We start from the raw sequence: 11,725 nt of genomic DNA on the forward strand, positions 1-11,725 counted from the left end.
TATTATGATAATAATACAATCAATATAATATAACAATCGTTTCTAACGTGCATCTACAATTTTCCTGTCAACGTTACTCGATAAAAGGTATAGCCTTCAAGGATGGAATTCATTTTTTTTAAAAACCCGTCAAAGTTGTGATTTGAGAATGGATTTGTTTTATTTTATTTTTCTATTAAACTCACTCCACGCTATGGCGTCGCCAGTTATAATAGATATTTTAAAACTAAAGAGCATTCAAAATTGCATCATCTTCAATTGTAATGAAAATCACAAAGCTAAATCGTTGCAAAAAGTACTACTGAAGAACAATTTTAGAATATTAACAGTTAAATCAGATTTTAAAAGTAAATACTTCAGTCACTACGGTCATTCGAAAATTGGTTTTGTCTTGGACACGTCATGTGATTTCTGGTATGTAATTTTGGACAAAATAGATACACAATTGCTTGGCGGCTCTCACACTTGGTTGGTACAAACTGATGATCTTTCCGGAACCGTAAGTTTGTTATCTAAATACCCGATCGAGGTAAATTCAGATTTTATAATAATTTCGAAAGATATCAAAAGAAGCAACATGTTTTATTTACATGAAATATATAACAAAGGGTTCTATACAAACGGTTCCTCAGTGGTTAAGAGTTTGGGTTATTTTGAATCACGCTTGACTATGAAAAGAAATAGTCGAATTGATTTATCGGGAGTGGTACTGAAATGTGTCGTAGTTGTACTTGACCCAATTGTGAATCAAACATTCAAACAATATTTGGACAACGCTAAACCTGGGATCGTAGATTCCTTGCACAAGTTGAAATTTTATGTGCTGTTGAAATATTTAGAGGATCTCTGTAAATTTAGGTAATTGAGTTGAAGTATTTTTTTTATATATGATAGAAAATCTCCACGTAAAGGTTTATTTGTTATTCAAAAGGTATAAATTAGAAAGAACTAATTCTTGGGGCTACCTGCGGAACGGCAGTTTTGACGGCATGGTTGGGGCCCTGCAGCGTCGTGAAGCAGATATCGGTGGAACACCAATCTTCTACCGCCCAGATCGCGCCAGATTCGTCGATTACACCACACCAACTTGGCAATCAAGGCATTACTAAAAAGCAACAGATATAATCTTCAATAATTTAGCTCGTGGATTGATTATTAATTTTTAATAAAAATGTAGCATCTCATTAAGATCTTAGTCACTTCATGATATTATGTCAATTGACATATAAATTATGTGCATGTTGTTATTTGTTCAAAACTTTTGGATTAAACTATCTTCGTCTCAGTGGCAGTTATAAAATATTTCTTACTCTTGCAGGCCCTGTTTCATTCTGCGTCACCCCAAATACCCGGGTGGTTTCTACTCTATTTACACTAGACCGCTGACAACCACAGTATGGTACAGTATTATTGGTCTTGTTTCCTTAGCCGGTACGATGCTCTGTGTCATGTTGAAATTGAACCTCCTGAAGGAGCCTGGGGATGACGAGGATTCCTCCACATCCATGGCCTTTTTATTCATCTTTAGCGCTCTCAGCCAACAAGGTGATTTTGTAACATAGTGGGTCTTTTGATATATTCTGTTTTAACTATACTGACATAGATTTTTAAACCCCGATGCAGAAAGAAGGATGTTATAAGTTTGATGTCGTTGTCTTTGTGGGCATGCTTGTGTGTGCCCTTAAACATATTGACTGATTTTGATACGTTTTTTGTAATTATGTTTTTAGTATAATTGTTAAATGACAATTAACGCGAAAGAGTCTGTAAAATGTAACAAAAATTTTGTTATCACTTATAAACATTTTTGTTGAGTAGGTACGTGTTCATAAAAAAAATGCCGCCTCGGTTCCTACTTAAATATAGTTTTGCTATTTTTTTATTACAGGCACTACTATTATAAGAGGAGCGACGTCGATAAAAGTGGTAACTTTCGTAACTTTTGTATTTTCTCTAACTTTGTATCAATATTATAATGCTACTGTTGTTTCGACGCTGCTACGAGAGGCGCCGATTACAATAAAAAGTCTCAAAGACCTGTTGAATAGCAATCTTAAGGCGGGGGTCGAGGACGTATTGTATAATAAAGACTATTTTAAGGTTGGATGACTTAAAAATAGATTTAAATCAAAAGATGTTTAAATAGTAAATTATTTCGGGAAATTAAATTCTAGCGTACGACCGATCCGGTAGCCATAGAAATTTATCATCAGAAAATTGTCACCAGCCATCATTATAATTTCTTTACACCTGAATATGGTATGGTTCTGGTGAAACGAGGGGACTTCGCCTTCCACGTGGACAGCGTGACCGCTTATCGTATTATGAGGCAGACGTTCAGCGAACGGGAAATATGCGACGCTCATGAGATCCAGCTGTTCCCGCCCCAGAACATGGTCGCTGCGTTACCAAAAAATTCACCTTACAAGGAACATGTTACTATCGGGTAACTAAAATATTTTGTTTTAGATTTAGCTTTGTAAACCAATTATTTAAAGCTTTTGGTATGTTGTCGCTTGGGGGCTACTAGGAGGTGGACTTTCGGATTTACTTCTAGCTACAATGGAAAAAATCCTCTCAGTGTAGGTTAAGTGAAGCGACCTCAGCGTTTCGTTTTTTTTTTTGATAAAATCCAAAACAGATACCTGGGCTATCGAACAAAAAAGTCCTCAACTTGATCGGCAATGCAAAGAGCATCTTCGAGGATGAATGTCTTGAATCGCCTGTATAGCGTTCCTCTCGCTTCAACAATAATAATTTAGGTTTGAATGAATTAATTTGAAAAGGATAAAAAGAACCTCAAGAAGCTCTCACTCATCAAATCAAAACAGTGGCGAAGTTACTAAAACATTATGGAGAAGGTTGAGACTACCAATATATATTGACACATACATGGCTGAAATTCATCACCTTCACTCACAATAAAGTTACAGAAGTAATGAAATAAATGAAAGCAATTTTGAGCTAAATATTTAAATAAAAATTCAAATAGATTATACGGAGTGTAAAATTCATTGACGCTAAGCAGGAAGCGAAGCTGTTTAAAAATATAGCTAGTGTTTTGTTAGTTTTTAATGATTCAAGTATTTTTTCTATTACAATTTTTTAGTTTCTAAACGTCACATTTAGTTTAGTATGTTTATTACAAGTAGGTACCTATATGTCAGCGAGACACTTGTCAATTTTCTTTAACTTATTTACCGAGTCTATTTAAAGACACTGGCAGAATATACTGTGCACGTCTTAGCACGGATGAAGGCCATATTATACATTAAAAAAAACAGTCAATTTAAAAAAGCTAACTGTCATATGCAATTCGTATGTCAAATTGAGTGCTGAATGAATCATTGAATAATTGACCAACCAAAGAAGCATTTTATTTTGTAAGTTTTATTAAAACACATTTTTTTTCAGAATAAGGAAAATCTATGAAGCTGGTTTAATGCATAGACTAAAATCAGTCTGGGACGAACCGAAGCCTCCTTGTGTTCGCACTCCAGATGCCAGCATATTTTCTGTTAATATAAGAGAATTTTCTATGGCTTTAGTACTTCTTGCTTTCGGTATAGCTTTATCCGTGGCGATACTGATCGGAGAGATGATATTTTACACAACTAACATGAAACGTATAGAATTTAGACTTTAGTAAAAACTTTTTTGCACAGGTTTGATGTTACAAATTCGCACTGGCCAGTAGTACAATAGGTTATTTGTGTAATTAAAATAAAAACAACATTTTCCTTTCTGTTTATTATTTGAATATAACCTTCAATACACTTAAAGTCAAGTGGTTTTTTGGTGAAAAATTACAAAGTTCAAAATCTTGGATAGGTATTAGCGTAATTCATCTTATGTATGCTTAAACCGTTAGGCCCGAAGGGTCTTTGGGCACGTTAAAACAATATAGGCCTTGGATGTACGAGTTACTTGTGTAGCGAAAAATATATTTGCTATGCGATTATGATTTGAAGTCGATTGGGGTTTAAAAATAATAAAGAAATCATTTATAACGACTCATTGCCAGCCCGAATCATGAAAAGGGTGAACAGTAGTTAGATGTAATGTGATAAGGACTTGTAAAAAAATATCTATTTCATTCTAATAAAAATAGTTTTGTTATACTAGTGCGAACAGGCGAATGCTGTTGCTATGTTTGATAGAAGGAAATTAAGTTTTTATAGACTTATCGCTTGTAGCAATGAGGTAATGTGGCTTTGAAGCAGAAATCAGGATGGCAGTGAGGAAAACGAAACCGTGTCATAGCCCGCCAACCAAAACTATTATCTGTATCTGTTTATCCGACATCGGATTTTTTTTTAAATTATGGACGAAGACTGTAGGAAAGAAGGTTTGTTACCGATAATTTTTGTAGATAAAAAAAAATCACTACCGCCCTTCGCATTAACCAAACTATGATATATTTTAATTATTTTAATTCACATACAATACCATTTATACAAATATAAACTAATATTTAATCAGCTGCAAGTTTCTTCACATACACAACTCGCCGGGAATTGTTTTTAATGAAAATAAAACCAGCTTTTGGAATCCTACGAGCGGGGACACGGGAAACGTACTAGTTTCACATTCCAGTACATCAAAATTAACTAAAGTAAATCAAAAATATCAGTAAACTTTCGCAGAGTCACAATTCCATAGCCATAATACTGGTAAATTTCCGCCAGGAACCATATGGGATATAAATTCAGAATGGAAGTTGAATACATTTATCATTTGGAGTAAATCAAATTAGATAAAATAAATCCATGAGCATATATGCAAACGTTTCTCTGTAGTCCTATGTTTTATTCTTCCAGTGTGTACGTGGCCTAACTGTATATAACATAATCGTGAAACTGGTCCGTTCTTGTGTAGTGTCCGTTCACCGCTCCTCCAACATAACCGTCTCCTGCGGATACAGCTTTAACGCTTTCAATGTGCTGCTGTGAGATTCCATCGTCAGCTGGAACAATTTCATGTAAAATATTAATATTGTTTTCCCATATAATAAAATGCTCTGTTCGCTGGTCATTACATACAAAGGACGTTTAAGAATAAATAGACATATGCAATCTCGTCAGTCTAAATTAGATGGAATTTTTTTTTGCAAAGACGACTTGTTATTTAATTTTATTATTATTTAAGCCGATAAAAGAAAAGACTAGAAAGAAATGCGAGAACTAGAAATCGGTTTTGAAGTGAAGCATGGTTGGTTGTATATATATATATATAAAATTATGTACTCACGTCTCTTCTAGGCCAGCTAGCTATTACTTTGTAGTTCTCCTGTGGGTAACCCTTTGAGGCGAGGAAGTCTAACAACGCCTGCGAAAATTCCATAGCAAAAGTTTAAAAACATTGAAAATGAATAAATTAATACAAAATTGGCTTGCACGCGTGTGAGTGTGTGTGTGTGTGTGCGTCTAGTATGTGTATACTGTAAGAAAGTTGTACTTATGACTGTGTGATGGTGGTATATAAGTGTGTTAGGTACCGCGAGCGTGTCAGTGGCGTTGAAGCGTCGCTCGAGACACTCGTGGTGGGGCGGCGGCAGTCTCACTCGCACGCGGGCCACGTCCGCAGCACCCGCCGCAGGTTCACACGGCACTCGGGCTGCGGCACCGGCACGCTGCTCCTGAGATACGAACGAACAATTCGTTATATATAGGCTAAATGATACTAATAAAAAATATATTAATGAGATCTAATGATGATGAAAGATCTAATGATGATCAAATGATGCTCGCGCAAGTCTTAGATCCCATTAGATTCTTTGATAACTAGATTCATATAGAGCAGCTACACTTGTTAGAAGAGAAATTAGACAGATACTAATAATAATTTGGCACGTGAAGCGAATCCCGCGTGTTTTAGCAACATTTTAGTATTTATAGTATAGTATTAATAACGTTAGCACACACACGTTTTAATTTCCGTCCTCGGTCTACATGTGATAAACTAACCTCTTTTTTGGCCTCCTCCATAAGTCTTTCTAACTCCGCTCTCTCTAATTCTTGATTTCTTTCTAGTTCCTGCTGTTTTTTTATTTCTTCTTTCGCTCTAGAAAATAAATATATTACCAAATCATAAAATTAATAAAAAAAAAGTAATAAAATTAACCAATCTATTTTCAAATAGGACACAGACTATTCCTGCTCTACTATTCTCTCCCTCATCACTACTTACAAGTACAAAGCCTATCAAAATCAGTTTATGCTACCCCACGATCCTTAACCCTGGTCAATCTGGCCTTACAGTTAACGTGATGGTGTCAGTTACTATCAAATATCGCAACCCCCTCCCTCCTGCATATAATTTAGTTTTATTAACCTAGCAACATCCACTTTACTTTGACAATTCTCTACTTATTACTTCTATATGTTTGCCATTAAGTGCTGAGGCCGCCGGTGCTAGTCGGATGGGAGACCAGTTAACTATAAGTAGAAACTTCAAAACCCACAATCACTGTATTTAGTTTAAAAAAAAAATTGCTAACCTGTCCGCCTCTAGACTCCGCTGGTAGGCCTCGTCCTGCTCTCTCTTGACCTTCTGCCGCGCGTCCCGCTCCCTCTCGACCCTCGCGTCCTCCGCCCTTTGCACGGCGAACCTCTCAAGCGCTTCCACTAAACCACCAACCAGCTCAGACACGCCCACGTTACCTGGAAAGGCAATGGTTAAATAATATTATTGTATGAAACCATAGTATATAACTTCATAAGTCTCACACAAAACTTATAAAATACAAGTTTTGTCCGCGGTGTAATAGAAAAATTGCAACCAATCACTAGCGACATCTATCGCCTATGTGGCATAACCTCATATAAGATATGTGTTCCCTGTCAAACTACACGGAATGAAGCAATAAACTGACACCCTGTATGTTATTCTGATGTCTGAGCTTCATAACAGGAAAGTTACATCAAAATCCGTTAAAAAAGTGTTTCGGGAAAGAGTAAAAACATCCATACGTCCTTATAAATATTTGCAATTATAATATAAGTAAGAAAAACAACTAAACATGTTCATTATTAAAGTTACCATTAATGACGGAGTATATTTCGGTGTTGGATCTCACTCTCATGATGACGAGCAAGGCGGGGAGACGCTCCACTGGGATGCTGCGGACAGTCATACTGGCGACAGGTCCCAGGGAACTGGCTATAGATGACAACAACCTGGAAAAATATATGAATAACAGTTAATATCTCAACAAAATAATTAGGTATACTTAAATTAAACAGATATGCTAGCCACTGACAGCGCCATCTATGCTCTGTGACATGGTACTTCACAGAAGGGATATATATCATATTCTTCAGAGAGAATTAGAAGTGATCACCCCCGGCCTCTACACAACGCCTCAGTTTTGTTTCTCGGTCTCTCATTGGGGTTATAAACCCAGTTTGGGAAAGACTGAGCTAGACTATATACATAATATATATATTATGGGAATAACTAACATATTATTATTATGTGGATGTGTGAGATCCCAGCCGTATAGCACAAAGTTAGCTGCGAGGGTTTGCAGCACAGTTTCACATCCCAGAAGCTGTGCACAGAACACGTTAGACAACACAGACTGCTCGTGATGCAGGTACACACCTAACAGCTTACGCTGAAATGAAATAAAGATTATTGTACACATTATAATATATACTAAACATCAAAAAGTTCATAGAAACATGTTATGAGATGTAATCTATCTTTATATGTATAATTTTGAAATATAGTAGTTTGTGACAAGGATTCATAGAAGCGATCTTATTTTTTTCTATGGGGTTTACAGGCTATGATTAAAATTTATTAAATCTATTGATGTCTTAGGAGATACAACCATAAGTATTCTACTCGCTTATGTTATGTAACAAAAAGTAATATTTAAATATTTTTTTTTTTCATACACTGTCGGTTCAATATTACGTACATCTTTATCATACGTTAAATTTCTTATCCGGTAGAACTGACCTCATTGGCTGGTTTGAGACAGGATTCTTTGATTGCATCATGTAGGGTACCCTCGAAGAAATTAGGTGTGTTAGGACCATAGCGGGCTCGGAAACGTTGTGAGAACTCTATACAGCCGAGGGCTTCATCTTCAATGTTATCCGACACTGGACAATAAAATTTAACATTAAATAGCAACCCTGATTTATATTAGTTTGTGTATATGGAGACAATATTAGACAACTTACAGGTGTTCTGTTCAATAACACTATGATATGCTTACAATATTATAAACAACTATAATATGGACATAAATCTAAATAAATATGAAGCATATATATAAATATATAAATGCTCTTAGTACATTTATATAAATATATTTTTACTACAGTACTATAGAAGCCATGTAACTCACTCAATGGCTGCAGTCTTTCCGAGGTTACATCAACAAACATATCATCCTCCGTTGGGAAATTGTCACCGTCTTCTACTTCTTCAACCGAACTGTTCTCACTATCTGAACTTTCAACTATAATCTGTTAAAATTAATTAATTAATTTAGTTTAAAATAACTTACTAGTACAAATCGTTTCATATTCAGAGAATGCTTTATATTTTATATGAGTTTGTTAGTCTTTGTATGAATTACAAATTTAATTTCTATTAGCTATATAAATTTATAACTATTCAGTTTATTTATCAATATTTTTAACAAAAGTAATCTTAATCAGCAAAAATAACTCAACCATATATATGTAGACATAGTAATAATTTTAACATGTATTCATTATATCACTCACACATACATATTCATACATATATATATATGAATACTTACTCTTTTGTACTCCTTGAATCTGGGTGCTCTTTTGACTGTGAGCTCATGCTGTGGTAGATCTAGACCGACCATAGCTAACACTGTGTCATCCAGACCTGACACAGTCGGCCAGCCCGTCCATACCTAGATATAACATAACTATTAAAGTAACTATGACCACTATTAGGCAATAAGGAGTCTGACATGTTATTCATATATAAAAAAATATTACCAACTATATTATTTCTCATTAATAAATAAAATTATTTTATTACTATTGTGTACATCAAATCAATATTTTTTTAACTCACTTGATATCTGACGGGTATATCTGTGAGTGAGTAGAGGTCGTTTTTGACTTCTTGTACAGTTTTCGTTCCAGGATATTTGAGTGTGTATTCCCTCTCGTCATGCTTAACTCGGAGTACGTAGGTCGTTGTCAATCTTTCCGCTACCCTGGAATCATAATGTGCTATGTTATAACTAAAATATTAAAAATTATAAGTCTTTCAACACATGAAATTAAAATCTGAAATAATATCTAATACTAATTAATAAAAACAAAGAAATGTAAATTATCAAGTCTAGCCATTTGTTGCTATGTTTATATAAGGTATAAGAAAATTTTTTTCATTATGTCTTATCACCTTAAATAAGGAACTACAAATTGCTGAATGCTCTCCTTAAAATTATATTCTGCACACCATTGATATGATTTTATATTTTCCAAGGTACTTAGAGATAGTTGGTATTTTCCATATATGTAGGACCAGCTACATACATAACACACACACATACAAAATAATAAAATATGATATATACAATATTTTTAATAATTAATTATAGAAAATTAAATGTTATAAAAATCTAATTAAGAAAAGGTAAAGGTAAAATATAATGATGTAATCTCACTCATCATCAGCCATGACAGTATCGGCAGCCTTCAGCCGTAGAACAGCATTCCTTGTTAGACCGAGTGTCGACAATGCAGCAGTGGAGGTCGCTCTGGAACCACCTAGACCAGATATTTGCTGTCTGCAAACTGGAATTCCACATACCAGTTCCAAACGCTTCTTGAGATCATCTGTAATTCATAATAATATTAGCTCAATATTATATATTAATTAAGTTTTTAATCATAATACTTCACAGTTCAACGAGAGACAATAAAAAATATAATCTGTGGTTATGCATAAGGAGCAATGAAGTCAGCTGTAGATCTTCAAGAGAAGCTCAAAGCACAGATTATAAAATTTGTACAAGTAACTATTTGATAATTTTATTTTACAAAACTCGAACATATTGCATAGATTAGACAAGATATTCATGCGTTTATACAATAAATACAGTTTTAATAACTAGAAAGAATATGATTAGTAAGGCAGTAACTTAATACAATAATTGCAAGAAGGTTTACAAAATTATTAAGAATTAATTTTTATTGCTTTATCTTATATTCAAATTGGTAATAAATTAGCTATAGAGATAACACTGATATATATATATATATATATTTTATATGCATTTCATATATAATTGACAAATCCATGTACTTACTGACTGTCGCTGAACCTGATATTTTGATCTCGTGTATCTTATTATTACAATGAACTTGTAACTCTACTAGGTTGAGGGAATTATTTCTAGGGGATGATGTTGAGGCTTGACTGTCTTCCCGATCTGTGGAATTATTAAAAAATTTGTTATTATGAATTTGTAATTAATAGTGATAATATTATTGTTGTTATATTATATTATATTTTGTATTAAAATGGTATTGTCTGTATTGTCACTTAAACATAATTACTGATACTTCTGTTGATATAAATTGTCTTATATGTATAGTAAGTTTAGTTTTATAGGTCCGAATCCTCAAATGTTGTAGTAACTTTGATTGACATACCGGGTGGGTGAGTTTTTGGAGTTATCACAGATATGTCGTCATCTATCATCTCCACATCGTGAGTGTCATTGGAATGGGATGCTGAGCTGCTTCCATCTTGAGGCATCACTCGGTTTATGGCAGACTGGTAATATAAAAATATATTTATAGAAATTATATTATATTAAATATTATTCTTTGAAGATATTAAAGATATTATGCTCTTTATTACAGACAAGTAATAAAACAAGATTCAATTGCTTGCATATAAAAAGAATGTACATAAAATATGCATAATGAAGATGTGATACTTACAAGTAAATCCCAATTTGCTTCTTCTAAATGGAATATTGCTTCAGCAACATCTTCAATATTTGTTATTCCCTATAGGCATAATAAGATCATTTTAATTTCATATATGAATAAAACAAAGAAATTTATTGATCTTCCATTTAGGGTAGGTAGAGGTCAACATAAATGTATAGAGAAAATTCCAGGATTTTCTTTGGAATACGTAGGAATACGTACATTTAGAAATGCAGAGAAAATAAAAGACCAAAAAGATTTAACACTATAAAAATTAGATGACTTAAACCAATAACAATATCTGTTTAATAACGCTTAGGAATAAATCATGTAAGGTCATATCCAACGTTGATAAAACAATGAAAATTCGCATGAGACGTAGTACAAAGAGATAAAGGAGAATTTTACAGTCACTGTTTTTGTATTACACATAACCTGTACATTTCAAACACTAGACTTTTATAAAGCTAATTAACAAAACTTAACAGTGGACTATTGATAATTACTTGAAAATTCGCAAGAATTTCTTCTCTATTCTCAGCCATTTCGATATTATTGAGCACAAAAATACTACTCTCCTATGAAGTATGACATTTAATATTGCAGACAAATCACACTCAAACATTACTTATGACCCATAGACATTGCTCTTTAAGTTGCCATTATATTAATTTTACCATAAAACTTAACACTTATAAAGCTTTGAGGTCCTTTACACAAATTAAAAATGGAAATTACACAATAATGAAAGGTTTACTTCTTTGAATACATAT

General features: G+C 33.7%; 2 protein-coding genes across 2 annotated transcripts; one reads left to right on the plus strand and one right to left on the minus strand.

Annotated features, from left to right (window-relative positions):
• Positions 1–142: 142 nt before the first annotated feature.
• On the plus strand, positions 143–3,740 carry LOC116771737 (ionotropic receptor 75a-like). Its single transcript, XM_061528070.1, has 6 exons — positions 143–858; positions 932–1,099; positions 1,319–1,545; positions 1,889–2,100; positions 2,175–2,446; positions 3,415–3,740. The coding sequence occupies exons 1-6, from the start codon at positions 149–151 to the stop codon at positions 3,644–3,646; spliced, it is 1,821 nt and encodes a 606-aa protein (XP_061384054.1). The 5' UTR covers positions 143–148; the 3' UTR covers positions 3,647–3,740.
• LOC116771736 (FAS-associated factor 1) lies at positions 3,732–11,587 on the minus strand. Its single transcript, XM_032663674.2, has 16 exons — positions 11,459–11,587; positions 10,962–11,030; positions 10,668–10,791; positions 10,322–10,444; positions 9,677–9,848; positions 9,076–9,220; positions 8,786–8,908; positions 8,363–8,483; positions 7,969–8,114; positions 7,464–7,618; positions 7,042–7,178; positions 6,500–6,662; positions 5,967–6,063; positions 5,498–5,638; positions 5,251–5,328; positions 3,732–4,966 (listed from the first exon to the last, which is right to left on the minus strand). Exons 1-16 carry the CDS (start codon positions 11,495–11,497, stop codon positions 4,886–4,888), a joined length of 1,914 nt encoding a protein of 637 aa, XP_032519565.1. The 5' UTR covers positions 11,498–11,587; the 3' UTR covers positions 3,732–4,885.
• Positions 11,588–11,725: the final 138 nt, after the last annotated feature.

The sequence above is a fragment of the Danaus plexippus genome, assembly GCF_018135715.1.
Source record: "Danaus plexippus chromosome 16 unlocalized genomic scaffold, MEX_DaPlex mxdp_23, whole genome shotgun sequence".
Classification (NCBI taxonomy): domain Eukaryota; kingdom Metazoa; phylum Arthropoda; class Insecta; order Lepidoptera; family Nymphalidae; genus Danaus; species Danaus plexippus.